This window comes from Eurosta solidaginis, chromosome 5 (genome assembly GCF_040869045.1).
Source record: "Eurosta solidaginis isolate ZX-2024a chromosome 5, ASM4086904v1, whole genome shotgun sequence".
NCBI classification, from domain to species: domain Eukaryota; kingdom Metazoa; phylum Arthropoda; class Insecta; order Diptera; family Tephritidae; genus Eurosta; species Eurosta solidaginis.
Genome location: NC_090323.1, coordinates 19,346,352 through 19,371,400, shown reverse-complemented (window position 1 = coordinate 19,371,400; position 25,049 = coordinate 19,346,352). Strand labels below are relative to the sequence as shown.

The window sequence follows — 25,049 nt, the reverse complement described above, 5'->3', positions numbered from 1 at the left end:
TTTTGAACCCGGCCCCTCATATTTTGATGAAATTTTGCATAGAGGTACACTTTACCTATACAACCACCACCTCATTTTTAGAAATTGCATTTTTGAAACATTTTTGGCGTGGCAAGGTGTCGAAGTTGTGAAAAATGCGTGGAAAATGACGGTAATAGGTACTTTTGAGCTGTGATAACTACGGAGTGGCTCAACCGATTTTCAACATCTTGGTACCATTGGAAAGGTATTCTAATCAGCTATCGAAATCGTACACTGATTATTACACTGAAAAGCATTTTTTTGTTTTTAAATGCTTGATATTTGTAATTTTTTTCCAAGTTTAGTTTTTAAAAAACTTAAAAAGGAATGGTTTTCAGCGAAATAAAAATTCTTACAGTATGCGTTTTCGAAAGCCTATTTGAATCGGTTCAGCCATTCTATAGTTATCATAGCTCAAAAGTACTTTGATATCAAAATATAGAGAGATGAATTTATCTCAAAATTTTTATAAAAAAAAAGAAGAAAAAAACGTCATTTTAGTTTTTGGATATGTTATATATATTAAATAGACCTTTCTAATAAAAATATATTTTATTTTAAAACACTTGGCCTTTGAATTTTTTTCCAAGTTTAAAATTTTATTTTTGAAACAAAAAAATGTTCAGTGTAATAAAATTATTTTACAGTGTATACTTTCGAAAGCCGATTCAAATACCTTTCCAATGGTACCAAGATCTTTGAAATCGGTTGAGCCATTCCGTAGTTAGGTATCACAGCTCAAAAGTACCATAATATGAAAAATAAAGAGGTACTTTTACTTAAATTTTAAATAAAAAAAAAATAAAAAATACGCCATTTTAGTTTTTGGATGTTATATATATTAAATAGACGTTTCTAAAAAAATTTATTTTATTTTAAAACGCTTGGCCTTTGAAGTTTTTTTTTTGTTTCAAGTTTAAAACTTTATTTTAGAAAAAAAAACATTTTTTTCAGTGTATTCAAAATTGTTTAAAGTGTATGTTTTCCGATCTGAATAACTTTCCAACGGTACCAAGATCTTTGAAATCGGTTGAGCCATTCCGTAGTTATCACAGCTCAAAAGTATCTGTTACCGTAATTTTTCACGCATTTTTCACAACTTTGACACCTTTCCACGTCCACAATTTTCCAAAAATGTAATTTATAAAAATGAGGTTATGTTTGTATATGTAAAGTGTACCTGTATGCAAAATTTCATCAAAAACTGAGGGGGTCGGGTTCAATCCATATCGGTTTTGATATGAAATTCATCATATTGTAATTCCATTTGGTTTATTAGTCGCTGAGAAAGTATCTGAGAAAGTTTTTATTTATTTGCGTATTTCAAGAAACAAATTTTTCAAACAAATGATTGCCCCGTTGCTCGTTAATCAATGACTTTAACCAACATAGTCACAGATTACTGTTTTTAAACAAAGCTTAAAGTTATACAAGTTATTACCTCTAGAATATGCTCAGCTTGATTCTCTCTGTCCAGTTTCCTCTCCGTTGTGGTCAAAGCTCCTAGTCAATAATGTATTTTACTTACGAGTTAGGACTAGTATGTATGTTTGTATCTTACCTGTGGTTGAATTCAATTCAAAGAAGCCCTCCGGATTTCCTGAAGTTATTCTATAAGTAAAGAACTGAGCCGGATTTTTATCATTGTCGTGGGCAGTTAGTTGTATAACAGGCGTGTTTTCTGGACTAGCTTCCAAAACAGATACATAGTAGACTGGTTTTTCTGTTAACGGTACATTATCATTCTCATCCTCCACTTGAATGTTGACCTGGGAAAAGAGAAACAAGTATATACACTCCGATATGGACTTTACGGTTAATTAAGAGCTAGTACTACATCATTGAATGGGTTTGCAGTTGTGACTGGAGACATGAAATGTAAGGAAAAGAAATGGTTTCATTCTAAAAATCACTTTGAAAATATCGCCTACCCAAACATATTGAAATAAAAACTCGAGCCTCAAAAGATCGAAGTAAATGTTAAAAGTAATTGTCCTCGTTTTTGGGACGAGGGCTGTGTGGCAACTTCTTACTTCCAAGATTAGATTGACATAGACTGAATGTCTTCACGGTCTCGCTTCCTAGCTGAGAAAAGTTGCTCCAGTGAGATCTAAAACCCTTCAGGATACTAGTTTATTAGTTCTCGGTACGAGAAAGCAACAAAGGCTCACCGAACGTTATGACCAGGTTACCTTAAACCGAAGTGAAAAATAAGAAACCACAAGGAAAACTATGGGTCAGTTCTTTAGTATGATGGTTTCAATAACGTTGAGCACTAAGTTTTTAAAAAGCAAAGAAATGGGCAGTGAAAGCGAAACTATGCTACCAAACTTTCAGGCAACTTTGGCAGCTGCGGTGGTAAGCTGTAAATCTTATGCTGAAAAGGCTCCAGCACTAACCCGGGGCAAACAACTTTAACGAAGGCACTAAGCGACGGCAACTTATCAGAGTATGGGGCCTAAGGTACGACTTTTGTGTTAACTTAGGAAAAAGATAGCAGCCGCGGTGGTGTGGTGGTAGCGTGCTACTCCTACCAATCCGGAAATGGAAACAGAAGTTCGGCCTAAATCTCTGGGGTTGTGAATCGCGCCAAGTATTTATTGATCTTTTTTTGGTCCAGGCTCCCTTTCAACAGTTTTTAAGAAAAGGAGCCAACTGAGTTGCATTTTTGTTGTTCTGTACACTCCCCGAAGGCTTAATGCTTTGTCGGATATGAATCCAGTAAGCATGTGGTAATTTCCCAACAGCCGCGGGAACGATATCTTTGACCGCTCGCACTACGTTTTTCTATGTGAATTTTAGTTGTCTCTTACGACAGGCATGCATACCGAGGGAATTTTTTAATCTCATTCCCCCTTGGAGAGCTTAACCCCATTTGCATTTCGATTCTGCCAGTGGAATTGTTATCGCTAAAAACTTAGCCTCCTCAACATCCAATTTTGTATAAACTATGCACAATTTTTTGACGCCGCCTGAGTTATTTGTGCTTCCAGTTCGAAAACCCTTTATTCCAGAATAATTTTCAGGATTTATTGTGAAAAGGGGCCAATTTAGAATTCGTTTCCCAAACGATGTACCTCAGCTTAATTTTATAGATATATGGCACTTTTGAAACAAATTCTCAGATAAGGCAATCTTCAGGTGACTTCTTAGATAGCGTGTATATAAAAACAAGTAAAGGTGTCTTAGTTCGGGTGTAACCGAACATTATATACTCATCGTGAGCTTCAATTGTACATTTCATTTCAGATAAAGTACTTTGCTACATAACACGTGGCACCGCCCATTAAAAAAAATTTCTCCATTTCTTCTTACAATAAAACTTGATAAGTGAAATATCATTGATTCAAAACTATTTTTTGCTAAGTTATAGCTTATTATTCTAGTCTACGACCCTTCTAAAAATCTTTTATATAAAAGTGGGCGTGGTCCTTAACCGATTTCGTTAATTTTTCTTAAAAGCATTCCTTATAGTAGAGGCAACATATATGTAATGAAAATATATTGCTAATAGAAAATGCTCGCGATGTGTTTTGAATTCGAAATCAAAACAAGACAACAAGACAGCCTATAAAATTTTAATTTAGGTACATTCGATTATTGAATACAAAACCAAAAACGTTTAAACAGCAATATATCGGCACTCTGATGTTTGGGAATGTACCCAGCCTTTTATAGCAATATAGGAGTATGAAAGGCAACCTCTCCGCCGAATTTTGTAATGATATGTTTAACGATTTTTGATTTATCTAATATATAAAATTGTTGTGTCACGGTGTTAGAGCCTTAACTCCTCCGAAACGGCTGAACCGATTCTCCTGAAATTTTGTGAGCATATTGGGTAGGTCTGGGAATCGGCCAACGTCTGCCTTTGTTTTCGCTACGTGCCTAGGGTCTTGAGATCAAAACGTGGACCCGGGTACCCCTAGAATGTGTTTATACAATATGGATTTCAAATGTAAGCTGTTGATGAGTGCTATAGTACAGGATAATTTTCATACAACTGGGAGGCTAGGGTCTCAAGATATAGCCCAAAACGTGGACCCGGGTACCCCTAGAATGTGTTTATACAATATGGATATCAAATGAAAGCTGTTGATGAGTGCTATACTACAGGATAATTTGCATACAACTGGGAGGCTAGGGTCTCGAGATATAGCCCAAATCGTGACCCGGGTACCACTAGAATGTGTTTATGCAATATGGATGTCAAATGAAAGCTGTTGATGAGTGCTATAGTAAAGGATAATTTTCATACAACTGGGAGGCTAGGGTCTCGAGATATAGCCCAAAAGTGGACCCGGGTACCCTAGAACGTGTTTATACAATATGGATATCAAATGAAAACTGTTGATGAGTGCTATAGTACAGAATAATTTTCATACAACTGGGAGGCTAGGGTTTCGAGATATAGCCCAAAACGTGGACCCGGGTACCCTAGAATGTGTTTATACAATATGGATAACAAATGAAAGCTGTTGATGAATGCTATAGTACAGGATAATTTTCATACCCCTGGGTGACTAGGGTCTCGAGATATAGGCCAAAACGTGGACCCGGGTACCCCTAGAATGTGTTTATACAATATGGATAACAAATGAAAGCTGTTGATGAGTGATTTAGTAGAGGATAATTTTCATACCCCTGGGTGACTAGGGTCTGGAGATATAGGCCAAACGTGGGCCCGTGAACGCCTAGACAATGCTTTTACATTGTGGGTATCAAATTGAAGCTGTTGATGAGTGCTTTAGTACAGGGTAGTTTTCATACCTATTGGTGACTAGGGTCTCGAGATATAGGCCAAAACGTGGATCAGGGTAACACTAGGATGTGTTTTTACATTATGGGTATCAAATTGAAGCTGTTGATGTGTGATTTAGTACATAGTAAGTTTTATGTCGCTGGGTGACTAGGGTCTCGAGATGTAGGCCAAAACGTGGACCCGGATACACCTAGAATGTGTTTTTACATTATAGGTATCAAATTTTGCTGTTGATGTATATAGTGTTAACTACTTTGTACTCTTTACTTTAATTTTTAAAATAATTTTAATTGAGTTTTCGTGTTAACTTAAAATTTTGAATAACTTCAAAAAAAGAAAATTCTAATTAGTTGGAAAATATCTAAACTCAAAAATAAACAAAAATAAATTTTATATTATAAACCAAAATAAAAGTTTTTTTAAATATCAACATGAATGTTGATATATTGGCGATCCTACCAACGATCCTTCTGACCTACTCTCGATTTACGCGATAACAAAATTACGAAAATTCCGGATGAAATTTCGCTGTTAAAAAATCTAATAAAACTTGATTTTACGAATAATTCAACAACTAATCTACCATTGTCATTGACCTCCTTGGCACATTTAATTAACTTACAAATCGACGGCAATTCGCTTAAATCCATACTACGCGTATTCTATGAACATTATGTGAACGTGCGTGTGCCTCTATCGAAAAACAACAACATCTTTATCAAAGTGATACATCATCGACATCATCGACAATTTCATTTATACCAAATAGTTCATATAACATGAGTGTAGATAGTTTGAATAGTCCACGTCGTCCAACTGACGACTGTAATGACAATGCAATATCTTTCAACAATTCTTGATGAGGTATTCCAAACGAAATCAGAGAGCATATTAGCTACATACGTTAATTTATCTAAAAATCTTCTCGAAACATTGCCTGAATCGCTTCAATTTCTCAAAAGCTATACTAAACTTAGTGAAGCAATACAACAACATTCTGTGCAAATTTCATATAACAGTCGCTGTAAATTATATATACGAAACATTAAAACATAGAATAAATGTTGAAAATCAAATTAAAAATATAAAAAACTCTAAAAACGTGTGTGTAAACAAAATTAAAACATTTACAACCTAATACTCTTAAAAGGAACGATTGAGTTATCAAAGCCACAACAACAATTTTGCACGCAATACACACAAGAACAGATTTAAAATGAAGACATCACGATGAAAATTAAGAGATTTACAAAGAAAACAACAAAGCCATTGCATATTTTAAAAGCATTACGATATCAAACAATCCAGATATTAATTTCAAGATATTTTTAAACAATCATCAATCAACTACTTATTAATTTTAATATTTTTTTATTAAATTTAATTTTATGTAAGTATAATTTTTATTTTAATATTAAATTTAAATTTTTCAATTATAATTTAAATTAAAATTTTAAACCTTTTAACTTTCAAATTTATTTTAAGATTATTTTTATATCTTAAAAATTTTAATATACGTTATTTAAATTTATTTATTTTTTATATAAAATTAAATATTGTATTTAAATTGTTAACTCCCTTTCCAAAAAATTCTTAAATATTTTCTTATTTTCAAATGTTTCATTTAAATTTCTTTTCATATAGTTCTACGTTCACCAATACGAACTCGTAAATTTACAAATTCAGAAAATCAAAATATCAACCATACAAATAACATCATGACTCACAATACAACTCAAAATTCTAACATTAATACAACACAAAACAACATCTCTAATACAACACAAAATACTTCAACACAAGATAACTTTACAAATTTTCCTTCTACTAAATCTATTAAATTACCACAATTTTGGCAAGATTGTCCTGATGCCTGGTTTTTGCTTGCTGAAGGACAATTTGAAATTAACAATATCAATGATGATAATTTAAAATTTCAAAATATTCTAATTACTCTTCAACGAGATACTATATCTAAAATTTTAGATGTTATTAACCCACCTCCTCTTTTTAATAAATATGATACAATCAAAAAAGTTCTATGTGAAAGATTTTCTCTTAGCGAAGAAAAACGATTAGAACAATTATTTTCAAAAACTGAACTTGATGATCGTTCACCATCTGAATTATTCAGATTTATGAAATCACTTATAGGTTCTGACTCCATAGTTAGTCAAGAATTACTCTTTAAATTGTGGATTCGTAAATTACCACAAGAAATACAAATTCATTTGACTTCCAATAATAATCAAAACAGAGATGAAATTATTATTTTAGCTGACAAACTTTTTGATTTAATCAATAAACCTCATTCTTCCAAATCTCCTGTAGTCTCAAGTATAAATAATAATATTTTAGAACAATGCGTTAAAAATTTAACTGAATTAACCACGGCTATTTTTCAAAATTTAAATAAAATTTCTAATGATATTAATCAATTACAAATCCGTTCAAGATCTAAAGATAGAAATAGATCTAAATCTCGAAATTTTTCAGGATCAAGAAATTTTTCAAACAATCGTAATTTTAATTCACAAACAACTATTTGTTGGTATCACAAAAAATTTAAGAATAACGCTCTCAAATGTATACCCCCATGCAATTTTAATCAAAATCATAATTCAAATTACGAACAAAATTTAAACTGAAACGATCCATTATGACGGTGACGGATAATGGAACTATTATTAAACCTACTCGTCGCCTATTCATATTTGATAAATTCAATAAACTTAATTTTCTTATCGATACCGGCGCAGTTGTATCAGTTATTCCTTTTTCTAAATTTAAAATTTATAAAAGAAATTCGGATCTTACTTTGACCGCAGCAAACGGTTCTTCAATTGAAACTTTTGGTACAAAACTACTTAAAATTGATTTAGGTTTAAGAAGAGATTTTGAATTTCCATTCATTATTGCGAACATTGATACACCAATTTTAGGAGCAAACTTTTTAGAAAAATTCGGAATTATTGTCAATATTAAAAATAAAGAAATAATGGATTCTACTACAAAAATTAAAGTTGCTGGATCTTCTGGATTTTCTGATATTTTCTCACTCAAAATTCCTATTGTCGAAAATAAGTTTTCAAAATTACTTAATGAATTTCCGTCTATTACCTGTGAACCAGATTATACTAAAAAAGTTAAACACCATACGGTTCACAGGATAGAAACAAAAGGTATTTTACCATTTTCGAAACCCAGACGTCTTGATCCAATCAAACTTAAAATTGCTAAAGCTGAATTTGAATTTTTAGTTAAAACGGGTATATGCAGACCCTCAAATTCTCCTATTGCATCTCCACTTCATCTCGTTCCTAAAAAAGAACCAAATGATTGGAGACCTTGCGGAGACTATCGAAGACTTAATTTTATTACTACACCAGATCGGTATCCTTTACCACATATTCACGATTTAACAATTGATTTAAAAAACAAACAATTTTTTTCCAAAATTGATCTTATGCGTGCTTACCACCAAATTCCAATGGCAGAAGAAGACATTCATAAAACTGCAATAACTACCCCTTTTGGAATGTTTGAATTCGTAAGAATGCCTTTCGGTTTACGAAACAGTGCTCAAACTTTCCAACGCTTTATTAATGAAGTATTTTCTGATTTCGATTTTGTATTTACATACATTGATGACATTCTTATTGCCAGTGATAATGAAGATCAACATATAAATCATTTAAAATCAGTTTTCAAAAGACTTGAAGAATATAATTTAAATATCAAACCTTCAAAATGTACTCTCGGTGTAAATAAATTAAATTTTTTAAGTTACGAAATTTCAGGCGAAGGTATTAAACCATCTTTCGATAGAATTGAAATCATAACAAATTTTGAAAAACCAATTTCTATAAATAAATTACAAAAATTTTTAGGTATGATAAATTACTATCACAGATATATTAAAATGTTAGCAACAGAACTTAGTCCTCTGCATGAAATGTTAAGTAAATATAGTGTTAACTACTTTGTACTCTTTACTTTAATTTTTAAAATAATTTTAATTGAGTTTTCGTGTTAACTTAAAATTTTGAATAACTTCAAAAAAAGAAAATTCTAATTAGTTGGAAAATATCTAAACTCAAAAATAAACAAAAATAAATTTTATATTATAAACCAAAATAAAAGTTTTTTTAAATATCAACATGAATGTTGATATAATGTATGCTTTAGTACAGAGTAAGGTTTACACCGCTGGGTGACTACGGTCTCGAGATATAGGCCAAAACATGGGCCCGGATACACCTAGAATGTGTTTTTATATTATGGGTATCAAATTGAAGCTGTTGATGTGTGCTATAATACAGAGTAAGTTTTACACCGCCGAGTGACTAGGATCTCGAGATATAGGCCAAAACATGGACCCGGATACCCCTAGAATGTGTGTGTATTATGGATATCAAATGAAAGCTGTTGCTGAGAGCTCTAAAGTTCATTGTGATATTCGATTTAGTCGCATCAACCTGGCAAAACTGATAATTATGCATGCGAAGCCAAAATAAAGACAAGAATTAATAATACCCACATACCTATTTACATACGTCTATTCGATTTGCTTGAAATTTCGTATATAAATTTGCCTATATTAGTATTTACGATGCTTTTTTCCGGGAAGTATACCAGAGACGGACTGGGACTGGGATTACGACTAGGACTGGGACTGATACTGAGACTCGGAGTGGGACTGGGACAGAGACTTGGAATGGGACTTGAACAAAATACATACCACAGTCTGGGACTGGCAATAAGAGATGAAGAAGAATGAGAAAAAATTGAGAGAAGAGAACAGAGAGAAGGAGACTGATTAAGAGATAGAATGAGACGAAGATGGAGATAGATGAAGCGAAAAAGACGGAGGGAGGCTCTCGGCGGCCCTGGAGGGAGGAGTGAATAAAAAGATTAGGAAAAAGTGTAGAGGGGCAGGGCAGAGTTAGACGGAAAAAGCTTATTAAAATGTATGCAGATAGACAAAATTTAGGGCAGAACAACGTCTGCCGGGTCTGCTAGTGATTAATAATATTTGTAAAATTGATTTTATCACAAAATCAAATTTTTTTCAAATTTTTATCAAGAGTCTCAATATCAGTCCACGTGTCAAATTTCAACATTCTAGGTGTATTATTTACTAAATAATCAGGTTTTTGTGTTTTCCAAAATGTTATATATATAAAAAGTCGGCGTGGTTATCATCCGATTTCGCTCATTTTCAATACCAATCTATTCTGGGTCCAGATAAGCTCGTGTACCAAATTTGGTGAAGATATCTCAATATTTACTCAAGTTAACGTGTTAACGTACAGACAGGTCCACAGGCGAACGGACGGACGAATGGGCATGGCTCAATCAAATTTTTTTTCGATACTGATGATTTTGTTATATGGAAGTCTATATATATTTCGATTCCTTTATACCTGTACAACCAACCGTTATCCAATCATAGTTAATATACTCTGTGTCCAAAGCACGCTGAGTATAAAAATAACGGGCGTTTAAAAAAAGTCTTGAGACAGAGGTCTTTCGTAACGACTGCCGACATGGGTGCCCTTTTACGCAGTTGAGATGTTGAAAGTTAATTAATGTTTGCTTAGTCATTTACCTGTACGCAGCTGCTTAACGGTACAATAGCATGATCTTGAGCGCATATAGTAAGCCAATAGCTGGATTTTGTTTCAGCATCCAAATGTGATAAAGTGCGTATTATTCCTTTTAAAAAATTAAAAAAAAATTTTATATAATACATTTCAAGCGCTTATCATCAAAGACATTACCTTCATCATTTACCGCAAATACGCCCAAACCATCACCACCGCGTATGCTATAGGAAACTTTTGAATCCGCGGCATTAGTGTCAGCATCTTTTGCTATTAAATTCATTACAAAACTACGCTTTGGTAAATTTTCTTTTATTTTGCCCGCATAAACGAAATCATCGAATTCTGGTGCAAAACGATTTTCATTGACATCCATAATTTCGATTACAACTGGCATGTCTGTCGTTAGTGACGGTAATCCACGATCTATAGCGCTCACAATCAAATTATGTACCTGTCGCTTTTCATAATCCAAATAGCCTAATGTTCTGATAACGCCCGTATGTTTGTCGATTTTAAAAAGTTCCTCATCCACCAACTCTTCTTTGATCGAGAAAAATATTTCACCATTCGGACCAATATCGATATCAGACGCCTCGATTGCAGCCACCATTGTACCGCGTGGTATATCTTCACGCACTTTAAATATAAACTCTTGCACACCAAAGATTGGCGCATTATCATTAATATCCTCAACGTGTATATTTATCACAGCTTCGGCAGTTAATGCTTGTGGTTCACCATTATCCTTGGCTATTATGTGCAATTCGTATTTGTCCAACTTTTCACGATCTAGCGCATTCGTCAAGTAAATGCAACCTGTTTTGTTATTAACAAAAAAGTCACGCGTTTCTGTTTGCATTTGATAGGTTATTTTGGCATTTTCTTCAATATCTGCATCTGTAGCATTCAAACAGAAAATCAATGTACCGTTAAATGCATTCTCTGGTAAATGAAATGTTGCTAGTGATTTTTGGAAAACTGGTCGATTATCATTACTATCGAGTATGAAAACGGGTAATAGCTTCGATTGTGATTTTTGTGGTTGTCCTAAATCATATACCGTTACATTCAATACATACTCATCTTGGCGCTCTCGATCGAGATAACCGATTATTTGTAATTCACCATTATCGGGATCAATACGAAACACCGAATCATTATCACCATCCGAAATGGCATAAACTAATTTGCCATTATAACCCAAATCACGATCACGCGATTTTATCCACATAACAGTCTCACCCAATTCAACGCTCTCATTCAGTCGCAATTCTCTTGGGAAGTCAATAAATTCCGGTGCATGTATATTCTCACCATAACGACTTGGTGTTAAAGCTAAATCTTTGATGAATGTATTTTCATCATCAATATTGGCGTTATTACGTTCAGCTTCTGCTAAATTTTCAGCTAAACGTCTGGAAACGCCCGTTTCACGACACTCAAAACTACCATAACCATTAAACATATCAATATGTTGCATAAATGCGTTATTCTCATTACCCACAATTTCGATTTCGATATGCATTTCATCGGCGAAATGTGTGCCATCGGTTGAGGAGACATTTATATAACGTGTACTAGTGGTAACATCAGCTAAATCACAACCAATCGATAATATGCCAGTGGTCGGTTCTAAATTGAAGCAACCATCTTCATTGCCTGTTATAAGACGATAAGTAATAAAATCGCCTGCATCGAAATCAATTGCTGAAAGTGTAAATATCTCTGTACCAATTGGTATATTACGCATTACTTTACCAACACAATTGACACGTTCGAATTGTGGTCTGTTATCATTAATATCGCGTATTTTGATTAATAGCTCGAGTTCAGTTTGTCTACGATATGGTAAACCCCAATCGGATGCGCGTATACTTAACATATATGAACGTTTCATTGTTTCATAATCAATTAATGTTGTTGTTCTTAATTCACCAGTAAAATGATCAATTTCGAATGGTACCTCATTCAAATTAGCTATACTATATGATATGTATGCATTCTCTCCACTATCCTTATCACGTGCTGTTAATTTAACAACAAATGCGCCAGGCATTTCATTTTCATTTATTTCAATTGTAGTATTCATTTGTTCAAATATTGGATCATTATCATTCATATCTTGTATATTCACTTTCACTTTGGCCGATGATTGTTTACGGAAGCCAAGATTTGCTTGATCTATTGCGGAGACGGTGAGCGTATAAAATGATTTACTTTCGGCATCGAGCGATTTTTGTGTATATAACATGCCGGTATCGGGATTTATTCTGAATTCATCACCTTCATTACCGCCCACTATCTCTAAATAGACCATTGCATTCTTTCCCAAATCGGGATCAGTCACTTTTAGCCTAATTACAGGCATGTTTGGCGGAGAGGTTTCGGATATTGAGATTTCATATAAATGCTTTGTAAATACTGGTGCGTTATTATGTTCTTTAATGAAGTGTACTGGAATAGTTTTGTAGCAGTGCCTAATCGGTGCTCCACCATCTTCGGCACGTAATGTTAGATTATACTTAATGGAATCATTTAATTTTGCAAATTTATTTATTTCTATATAATATTCGCCAGGATTTTGTGTTGGTGTTATTATGAAATTTCCATCTGGATCACCATCAACAATTTGTAATTTTTTTATTTCACCATGCTTGCCAGTGTCATTATCACTGACCTTAACTATACCATAAATATTAGAACTAAAATTCGACGTTATACTTGAGAAAGTCTTAAAATATATTTCTGGAGTGTGTAAATTAACCTGCAAGAAGAATAATGTAGAAAAAAAATTAAAACAAATAGAGTTTAAACTATTCAAAACCCGCAAGATGAAGGTAGTCCAAAACCAAGAAAAAATTTCGCAACCGAAGATACAAGAACTGCGTTTGAAGAAATGTGACTTTCATTTTATCTAATAATACTTTTTCAAACAAATGAACTGAATTTTTTTGTGTGGTAGGTTAGGTTAGGTTAGGTTGAACTGGCCGGTCCATGAGGACCTCACATAGACTGAATAAGTCCGTAGTGTTACCAGAAGTTTGTTTTAACGACCAAACTGAAAAACCCTATCAAAAACCAGGACCCAGAAGGCAGTGTCCAGTCAGAATACCCGTCATGAGTCTACAGTCTTCGACACTTTACAGCCCCGCGCTTGAACCCACGCCTTTCCTGCTTGGTCGATCATGTGCACCTCTCGCCTTCGCTTAATCTCGCCCAGTCTAATTGGGACGTCTACGGAGCAAGCTTCAAGGGATGTGCCCTTTTTAGCTAGTTCATCCGCTTTTTCATTCCCATCTACTCCCTTATGCCCTGAGACCCAATATAGATGTATGCTTCTCCTTGTGCAGATTCTCCCCTACTGCTTACACTCTAACACGCATTTTAATGCTGTGCTGTGCGGGATTATCGCCTTAATTGCTGCTTGACTGTCAATATAAAAGTTAACACGATTGCAGCTTGGGCTATTTTCTTCCAGGATGTGTACTGCTTTGGTTACGGCTACTATTTCCGCTTGGAAAACGCTACAGTAATCCGGCAGCCTGTAGGATCTCTTTATTTTCGGATCAGCACAGTATACCCTACTCCTTCCACTAATTTGGAACCATCTGTGTACACATGTATCGCCTCGTGCGCCATTTGAGCACTCGCCTCTATTGTGGCCTTAATATCGCCCTCGAAACGCAGATAGGAAATCAGGTAGGTAATGATGCCCTAAGTTGAAATAATTGTGGCCGTTTATGACATTTCGCTGTCGCAGCAGTTATCGTTTTGCCTGTCGTATTGCTGTTCGTGCTACAAACAGGCGAACGAAGATCTTTTTGAACACGATAGAGTGAAAGGTAATGAGGTTGTGAGTTTTTCTTATGTACAACATAAGGGTATAATTTTACTAACCTGTTCAACTGTAATCGATACTTTCGCTTTACTCGATTGATGAATAAAATGATTTATAAGAGAACCACGATCATTCGCTAGCACTGTTAAATTATAATGGGAACTTTCTGTATATCTTAGCTGTCTATTTAATGTTATTACTCCAGTCGTTGGATGTATCGAAAAGTATTCATTATCGATTAAAAAACTATAATAAATTTCGCCATTTATTCCCAAATCCGCATCTTCAGCTGTAACACGTAATATGCTCCGATGTATTGGCATATCCTCTGGTACAATTTGTGAATATTCGATTGGATAGAAGAGCGGACTTAAGTCGTTACGATCCAAAACACGTATATGTACAATTGTTTCGCTTTCATCGCCCATATAATCATCACCTAAATTATATTTGATCATTGCTCTTACTTTTAGCATATATTCTTCATTCTTTTCACGATTTAACACAACATTACTAGTTCTTGTACGTATCGCTAAAAATGCAATGTCATCGACGAGACGCTCTTCAGCTTTAAATAGCTTATCACGATCTCCAGCTATGATACGATATTTAACCTCAGCACCCGGTATAATAGCAATACCCATAATATCTTCATGTGACAATGGTATTGCATACGTTTTGCCAACACTATTTTCTGGAATTGTTGCATTGTACAGTTTGTGTCGAAATTTGTATTTATTTAATGTGTTATAATTTGTTGTTGTATGCTGTGATGTCGCTGTAGCTTCACTTCGCAGATGATGATGATGTATTCGCTGATGTTGTTGTTCTGTTTGTTCTCGGACATCCGTTTTTAGATAAGTCGGTTGCAATAGGCAAAACCAAATGAAAAATATTGTCCATAAGGACATTTGCTGTTTTGGAGTCTCGAACACTACATAGCGTTTGATCCTCATATTACAAGTACTATAAGAACAAGTTACGTGGCATAATCCTACAAAAAAAGAATAAACAAATATATATTATCAATTCATTTTATAAAATAAAGTCTTTAAATGTCGATTTAATGTAATACGGGAGTTAGCACAGAAAACTCCGGTTTAAAAACGTTTATTTTTTTTTTCATTTTAAAGCTTAGCTATGTGAGATGGTTAGTTGTGATATAATATAAAGGAATCTATAAGAGGGGCGTGGCAAATTGTTTAAAATAAGTTAAACATAATAAAAATGCAGTTTATACAGCTACAAATTGACAACGAATTATTCGATTAAGTATTTCTTACTTGTATTTAATAAACATTGAAATATTTACTTTCGCTCTAATTTGAAATTCGGTCTGAGTACCAAGTACTCATGAAGTAGACATACAGGTGTACGTCTGGAAACTAACAGCATCATTCTGTTTGGCGAATGAGATGCTTAACGAACGTTATTTACGTGGATGATATCTTCTGTTAAGCGGCAGTTACCCACGAACGTACGTAGAAAAAAACTTGTCAGCTGACACGACCTAACTTATGGGTGTGCAATGTAATACTAGGTTCAAACACACACCAAATTGGCAATTTATGCTATTTGAGCAATTTATTACGCAATTTATCATATAATAAATTGTAATAACAAATTGCCAATTTAAAAAAAAATTGCGTAATAAATTGTTTCAAACTGCAAATGCAACCTTGTATAGTGTGTTTATTGAGTAGATTTCAACGTCAGTTGCGCATGGTTGGCTCATCTCATCAGCTGATTTTATGTCTTTCATTTCACTGGAGTAGGGATTGTCAAAAGAAGATGGCAAACTCAAAATGAAACCAAAACATTGAACACATTTTCTTACAACACACAAAAATTTCAAAGTTTTATGTTTTCATTCCATTTCATTCAATACCAACACGCACATTTTGACAGTCTGAACAAAGGTATGTTCTTGCTGTAGAGATGAGCCAACCAGCTATCAAATTACTATTGTGTAAGCTAAATCGAGTTGTATGAACAGCACTCAATTCAAATCGAAATTTCCACAATTTATTTTTCTGTTTGAACATAGTATAAACGAAAACTCACCGACGTTCAACGCACGTACGTACGTAGCCCGGAACGTAGAAATCAAAACAATTTTGATTTTTCCGTAAGAACGTGTCAGCTGATCGCTCTCTCACTCAAGACAGAGTTGCCTATTAAATATTTTGTGTGCTATGTTTGGACCAATTGCAGTTATTATACAAAAAGGCCTAATGATTGTTTAAAATATTGTTGAAATATCCTAAAATTATTATATAAAATTGGAGGTTACAAATAAATGAACTAGAAATTCTAATTCAGTATTTGTTTCTGCCATTTACACCATGAAAAATTGTAATTCCAAAAGTTGATGTTTGCATAAGCATGCTTGCAAACTGGTCAATGGCAACAGTGCTTTGCTGTAAACAATACACACACAAATATGTTATGTACATGTACACAGACTCACACATTGATTCCCACAGGTTTGTGGGTTTGGTCAAACGTGTTTCGTGCGACAAACATCTGTACGTACGGCACACGTCGGTGGGTAACTGCCGCTTTAATGGTAGTCTAAAGCTTACGTTTATCTTTACGTCATTCGTCAACTGCACGAAAGCAATCAGGGCTGACTACATTCACAACGGCGGTGTAGCCGTCACATCTGTCATATAATTTTTACACATCTTCTTATGAGGATTGTTATTTTCAGCGCGACATGCCTGCTTGAAAATCAATCACGAAAGCCGTTGTAGCCAGGTTAAACCTAATTCTATTTTTGGGAAACGACAGTGAGTGGCGTCCTTTTTATTTTGTCAATAAAAACTAAAATAGAAGTAAATAACAGATAATAAAAGCTAAAATCATTCTTTTGGGCGTTTTTAAAACATAATTAATATTTTTTTCTAAATTTTTCGCTACTGTGTGCTGTATTTTATATTGGTGGCTGTCGCTTTCAAATTAATCAAGAAGCCAATGCTTGGCTCCGGTTGTCGTCAAGCCTTGCTTTATTGTTGCTGTGGTCTGTAGACGTCGTGTTGAATGTGATCAGCCCTATTGTCAAATTTATTTCCGACCTTTTTTTATGACACTTCTGGTGATTTCTTTTCTACACGAAAATGTCGTCACTTTCAGGGGCAAACATTTTTAAGATTCTCACTTCGCCCTGTGAAATTGTAGCCACTTAAAATGTTCAGTGCCACCCTCATCATAATCTTCCTCAACTCCTATTGGAGCATAGGGCCTCGACCACCGACTTAAATCTTATTCTGTTAGGTGCAGTTCTTATGATGTCATTCCACGTGTATCCTGCGTCTTCGAGTTCTTTATCCACAGTTCTGCGCCAAGTTTTCGCAGGTGCACCAGGTCGTCGGCTTCCTTGTGGATTCCATCGCAATGCTTGTCTGGCTAGATTTACTGGAGGTCTTCTGAGAGTGTGACCAATCCACGACCATTTACGCTTGGTTATTTCTGTGGCAGCCTTAGGTTGATTTGTTCTAGACCATAAGTCGTCATTTGAAATTCTTTCCGGCCATTTCCAGTGCCACCCTGCAAGACTTGAAAAGAACAAAAATTGTAACCATTTTTACAAAAAAATGCAGTTCGAGTGGTTGCTCGCTGTGAACTGTGATCGCAAATTGCTTTTGAGTGAGGCATGATGCGACACATACGTACATACATATATAGCATTCGCTTCAGCTACGTGTGATTCATAGCATTCGCTTCAGCTTCGTGTGATTCGTCAGCTAATTGACAGGGCTGTTTTCTGCACCGTCAATGGCAGCGAGGGCAAGTAATGTTGCATTTTTGGCCATTTTTAGGGGTACGTTGTTGAGAAAAGATAATGATTCCCTCTATTGAGGCTAAGCTGATTTTACAACAGAACACAACTATTTGAAGGGTTGGCGTGAAGGCGACATTTTCATGTAGAAAAGAAATCACCATTTGTTTTCGTTTCACAGCAGCAATATGTGATAGAGAATGCCGAGATAACGTAAGAGTCGGCTATTATAGTTTTGAGTATCGCTTTACCTGTCGTATTGCTAATCATGCTACAAACAGGCAAACGATGACCGTTTTGGTCACGATAGCGTCAAAGGTAATGAGGCTGTACGCTTTTTAGTCAACTAGAGCTCGGCGTCATCTTATCGGTTTGTAATCGGTTTGTCATTGGCGAGTCATCGGCTTGTCATAGAAGAGTTACACATTTTTCATCGATTTTATATTTTTATAAAAAACTGGTAACACTTCGATAAGAAATAAATAACTTTTCGATATCAAATCGTTACATTTTTTATAAGGAAATCCATAATTTTTCCATAACACGCTGATAACAATTTGGTAACACTCCGACAACAAATCTAAAAGCGTTCTGAAACAAATTGATATCCTTTTTATAATGTATCGATAACTTTTCGGTAAGTAACCGATACCTTTTTTATGACAAATCAATAATTTTTCGTTAACACTCCGATAGAAGATTGGTAACAATCCGATAACATATTGTAACGAATTTTGGGAAATTCCGCTTATTTCAACCCTTCTGACGTTCGAATCGCTACACTGTTGAATAAATCACTCTAATATTCAGTGTTACAAACTGGTCTTTATTTATATTACTTTGGGAGTAGTACAATTATACTTCAATATCACGTACTTCACAATAGCGTGTATTAATCCAACTGAATTGTTATTACTGAGCTTGCGCTGCTTTTATACTCTCTGTTTCCTCGTCCGCATATTTATCCAAAGGTCTATATGTTTCACCTTCTAGAACGCTTGTACCTCCTGCTTGGTAAACAGCTATATAAATGTATATCTGCAGTTCACGCCTCTCCCATAGCCATATGTGTGCGTGCATGTGCGAGTAAATACTTCGCTTGATGACCACATGTTTGTGTGTAAGATAACTCTTCGTTGCCTTGTATGTACATACATATGTGTGTAAATGATGACTGATGTATTCATGTACACAAGTGTGGCTGCTTCACGTTTTTGTTGTTGCGTGATTATTTACTAACAGCCTAGTGATGTCAACTAGAGGTTTACGCCGATCACTTTATCGGCGGCGGCGGCGTAGGCTCTATTATATAGCGGTGGCGGCGGCGTGGTCGGCGCGCCTACGCCGGTGTTCTTACTTTAAAAAGCTTAATTTTTCTATTTAAAAAAATAATAATTAGGAAAGGTTTTGTTTGTATGTATTTAAGGAAATCGGCCATTTCGGAAATATCCGGGGTTTTTGCCTCAAAATCTCGCAGATCGTTCAAATATTTTCAGCAGTGGCTCCTTGCGGAGGTATTGTCCCTCGTTCACTTACTCCAGAGAGGCTTCGTACCTTACCCCGGTCTTTGGAATTGGTACTGCTGCGTCTGCTGAAAGGAAATAGAGATGCATAAAATGGTCACACTTTTGTCTGTATATCTCGTGCAAAGCGTAGTTTCACTTGGGGTTAACTCCTAATCGTCGTTAACACAATTTCTTTAAATCATTTTGGCTCCTTGGCGGTCACGCACAAAGGCAACTTACGGTTGCTATAAATGGTCTATTAATACTCATGACTATCGTGGCACAGGGCGCCTCCAGTTTTTCGGCAGTTTTTAAGAGCTACAATTCCCGATGGGCGAACAGTAGCAATCCCGACCACCAGTCGCTACCACGCCTCCTGACCCTCACACCATATGCCAGTACAGAAGCGATAGGACTGCGACTTCGAACTCATACCTTCCTCGACGTTACTTTCCTAGATGCTCTAGGGGGTGATTATTCGGCCAAGGATGCCGCCCTCCAAATCATAAGCAGTCTAAGTGGATGCCATTGCGTAACTCATGGGTGAAAATCATATAATCCTCGGCGCATCTACATAATTAAAACTTTACAAGGACCCTGGATAAAATTTTTAAAATGTAGACCAAAGTTTGCAGACGTTTGTGCTCACAACATTGATTTCAATAGTCTTCGTTAAATGAAAACGATATTTTAGAATGAAAGTCGACCGATTTTAAATTGAAAGATGTTAACTGCTGTTTTCCGGCCCTATGATATAAGAGCTCATTATGCATGACCGCGTAGCTTCAGACTAGTTCGACTGTCCACTACGTTAGGGTAGTAGCACACACGGTCATTAGTTCGACTGTCTTGGGAGAGATTTTGCTTCACCACTTTGAGTGTTCTTGCGAAGGACAAAGCCTCACCTGGTAAATATATGTGCCTACGTATTCACATTTGTAAAAGGAGCCGTAACGTGTAGTTGATATTTAAACTTGGTTGATAGTCTATAATAAATGTGATTCACTCCAAGGGATTAGTTTTAGATAGGGCCGCCAACTTGAGGAAATGTCGAACCGGGAGACTTGGGTGTTGAAGGATGAAGTGTGAAAATCAAAATTTACATTTCAGACGCTATTGTATAGTTTCGCAAATAAACAACAGATGTTTGAGCCCAAGTGAATTTTCAAACCCTTCTCATGCGTACATTTATCTTCAACTTAAGTATGAGGTAAGAATCATATCAAAGGAGTTTTTATGCCCCTAGAACCTACTAAAGGATTTTGCATCACTGATTTCGCTTATTCTTTCAGCCAATCGCAATATAAAATTCTGTAAAATGTCGGCACCTTTTTGGGGTAATTAGCTTTTTTTTTAACAATTTGAGGACAATTTGAAAACATGTTCGCCTTGGGTCATTTTATTTGAATTCATTGTTCATTATTAATTTAAAAAAAAAATATGCAAAGTGAGTATATAAATTTATTATATAACTTTTCTTTTAGTGTTTTATTTTAATAACTTGGTGAATTGGGTGATGCAAAGTCCGTTTAAGTAGACATCGCCTGTTGCTTAAATAACTTTTGAACAGTTAGAAAGAGTTAAATTTCGCAATTAGTTTCTTATAACTGGCAGTGATGCGCATCCGTTGATACCACTTTCGACCATATCCGATCAATTTTCGACATGAACAATAAATGGCCCAAATAGTCTTAAATGAGTAGAAAATATAGTAACGCGCTGATATTTTTGACATTCGGCGGCGGCGTGCGAAAAACGACAAAAATCGGCGGCGCCGGCGGCGTATATCTCTAATGTCAACATTCGCCCCAATATCGAAAATTTTTCGATGATAAATTCAAAACTTTTCGATAAAAAACGGATAACTCATCGATTAAAAATCAATTTAATATAGTTTTATTTATTTAAATATTACTTAATTTAGTTTCTTGTAGTTTAACTTAATTTAATTTGAGTTAATTAAATTTTATTTCATTTAATAAAATTTTTTTATTTTATTTGATTTCCTTATTTAATTTAAATTTTTTTATTTTGTACAATTTTTTACAAGTTCCTCTTTCAAGAATTCTCAAACTTTTTGGGTTTAGTTTTAAAACAATTTAGGCGAATTGTTTAACTATAATAAAATTAGAAAACAGAGTAGTAAATTGAGAGGTATTTAATTTAGGTAAACAGCGTTTGAAAAATTGCTTAAACCGATTAATGGTTCTAAATTAAAGCTCAAATTGCTCCGTTATTGGGAAGTAAACGTTGTTACACAATTCCCATCATCATCTGATGGGAAGTGTGTAGTGAGTATCGCCTCAGGAGATTCTTCACCACTATCTGACCAATCGTCGTCGTCCATTTTTACCAGTCCCTTGACTGTATCTCCCTTCGATAGGACTTTCCTCAGTCTTGACGTTTCGCTGGAGCATTCCATGTCCGCACAGAAATTGTCTATAAAACCCTCCTTGACTAGCTGATTTCACGTTTAAAATTCCTGCCCTCTAAGACGACTCAACTCTTTCCTCCACCATGATTGCTTTGCTTTTCCTTTGAATGTTCTCAGGGGACAAGCTCTGTTGTACGCAGTTGTCAGCGCCTTTAATAAGAAGTTGTTACACTCCTCCAACTCTTCTACGGTGGTAACCTCTTTAGGTTGCTCCAGTCTTCCTATTACATATGTATGTATTTTTGGAATTTGTGCTAGTCCAACGTCCTAGGGTTTCTAAAGAGCCTGGCCGCGTTGACATAGTCATAACGCTATAGTCATAACCATATTTAAACTTAACCATATCTATAGACATCGGTTATTGCTGCCTTAAGGGCCATTTAACTTCCTTAAGGGCCAATCCATGGTTACTTATCCATAACAAGATAAAACAGCTGAATCGATTAATGGTGCCATACCTAACGCTAAAGCCATAACCATATCATAGCCAACCAATTGATTTTTGGTTTTTCGCCATATCGATAACCTAAAAATATTTGAATTGGTGAATTTATTAACTTTTTGTATATTTTATTTATTGTTTTGGATACGTTTTGATTAAGAGACTTATTGTTTGTCAGATGTTTAAGGTTATGACACCATTAATCGATCACAATGGAGATGGTTATGGATATGGGTATGGTTACGACGTTAGGGTTAAGGAAGTTTAATTGGCCCTTTAACCTAAAAAATGTGTTAGTTCCATAAAAAAATAGGAAATTGCAAAAAATTAATAAGACATGTTACAGTTAATAAGTCACTTTGTCAAAAAATATCGAAAACAAAATATAAAATATCCAAAAAGGTAGTACATTCACCAACGGAAATATTTGTAGGTTATGGGTATAGCGAAAAACCAATTGATTGGCTATGGTATGGTTATGGCCAGGGCGTTATGGTATGGCGTTAGGTGTATAGGTATATTTAACGTAGTTTTGTTACGTTTCAAGTTTAAGTGCCGCGTCGGCCTAAGCCAAAAACGTTGGAATGACAATTTTTTTAGATAAAAATTCATTAAATTTAAATAACTTTCTGATTATAAAACTTGTAAATACTTATACATTTACGCGAACTAATATTTTTTTTTCGAACATAAATTTGTTCTGTGTTGGTACTACATTATGTATTTTAAACGTTTCTTTACTTTAGTATCAAATTTCGAAAATTACGCGGGTCATACATATTCATATGAGTACAAGCAAAAACAACAGACCCACCCGGCTTATGCATTTTTCAATAAACAAACACTAACACCCTTATTCTAAGCTGGTAACAACACAAATTTTACCGGCTACGAAAATGACTAACAACTTGTATTCTGATTGCGGATAACAACGCTACCAACAAAATAGGTGGTAACGTCTCGTTACCTCGCAAAATTGCACGTGTTTACTAAATATTTGTCTGAATAAAGAAAACAAAAAAAGTGTATCCATGTTAATGTACACGAATTTCTAAACAATATTAATACTGTGAGGAATATTAGCAACACTAAGGGATACTATCATCTCTAAGCCAATACTAAGCAGTGACTTGAATGCACATCAACAAATCAATCATTATGTCAATACATATGTCCATACAAGCAGCGGAGAGCAACGCACAAACACATGCATATATCTGAGATACTCCCAAAAGTAGGCAATCATATGTGGAAGTATCGCTCACATACACACGAGCATATAGATATGCGAAAAGCTGTAATAATCATGCATCTGTCTTGTAGCTGATAAGTTTATAGCTGGTAGTAAATTCTAGAAATAGAAACGCCTAGAAACATGCGAGGAAACCAAAGAGTAAAAAGCAGCACCACCTGAGGCACGACGATTCAGTTTGATTTAAGCACGCTATCTGTTGAGGTGTAGAGGTGTTATTGTTAAGTACTTGAATAAAGACCATTTTGCATTATTGAATAGTGGAGTTATTTATTCAACAATTTAGCGATTCAAACGTTAGTAGGTGTGAAATAAGAGGAATTGCCCAAAATTCGTTACAATACTTTTTAACACAAAATTTAGTTCACATTTTCATTTAATTCTCAATTTCGCATCTTTCTTTTTTGACAGTATAACCGTGCGGGCCAGAGTCGCGGTAATATGAACTGGTAAAGATTTTCGGTTACATAATACTCCGATAACAAACTAACCGGTTCATTTAACCGCGGTTCTGGCCTGCAAGTTATTCTGTCAAAAACAAAGATGCGCAAGTGAAAATAAAATGAAAATGGAACTAAATTTTGTGTTAACAAGTAAGGAGGTCTAAGTTCGGGTGAAACCGAATATTACATACCCAGCTGTACACATGAAAGGCTGTTGTTGTTTGTTTTGTGTGCTTAATAGTGTTACAAGGCTGCGCAATAATACATATACATATGGTTCTATTCTGAACTAATTTTTCTTCGGGAGCCATACCGAAACATAGAAAATTGCTTAGTCATAAAAGGGGCGGTGCCATGCCCATTTTTTTAAATTTGAAGTTTTTTCTATTTATTGTTATAAATCCACTTGGGAAATGAAATGCCATTGATATAAAGTTCTGTTTTGCAAAGATATAGCTTATTTTATTCGTCCACGAATCTTTTATATAAAACTGGGCGTGGTCCTTAACCGTATTCGTTAATTTTTCTTCAAAGCATTTCTTATAGCAAATGCAACCTCTCTGTCGAATTTTGTTACGATAGGTTTAACGATTTTTGATTATACTCAGTTGAGCAGAGCTCACAGAGTATATTAACTTTGATTGGATAACGGTTGGTTGTACAGGTATAAAGGAATCGAGATAGATATAGACTTCCATATATCAAAATCATCAGTATCGAAAAAAAATTCGATTGAGCCATGTCCGTCCGTCCGTACGTCCGTCTGTCCGTTAACACGATAACTTAAGTAAATTTTGAGGTATCTTGATGAAATTTGGTATGTAAGTTCCAGGGCACTCATCTCAGATCGCTATTTAAAATGAACGAAATCGGACAATAACCACGCCCACTTTTTCGATATCGAAAATTTCGAAAAATCGAAAAAGTGGGATAATTCATTACCAAATATGGATTAAGCGATG

General features: G+C 34.9%; 2 protein-coding genes across 2 annotated transcripts in view; one reads left to right on the top strand and one right to left on the bottom strand.

Moving 5' to 3' along the window:
• kug (kugelei) overlaps window positions 1–25,049 on the bottom strand; it is a 175,590-nt gene that overhangs the window by 93,436 nt on the left and 57,105 nt on the right. The window contains exons 3-7 of the mRNA XM_067792242.1: window positions 14,290–15,224; window positions 10,567–13,156; window positions 10,395–10,501; window positions 1,583–1,790; window positions 1,463–1,524 (exon numbers count right to left, since the gene is read on the bottom strand). Of these exons, the coding sequence (XP_067648343.1) occupies window positions 1,463–1,524; window positions 1,583–1,790; window positions 10,395–10,501; window positions 10,567–13,156; window positions 14,290–15,186 (3,864 nt within the window). The 5' untranslated portion in view covers window positions 15,187–15,224. The remainder of the gene's footprint in view (window positions 1–1,462; window positions 1,525–1,582; window positions 1,791–10,394; window positions 10,502–10,566; window positions 13,157–14,289; window positions 15,225–25,049) is intronic.
• The window catches only part of Su(z)12 (Polycomb protein Su(z)12), a 237,556-nt gene that overhangs the window by 155,682 nt on the left and 56,825 nt on the right, over window positions 1–25,049 (top strand). The gene's annotated exons all lie outside the window — the stretch shown is intronic.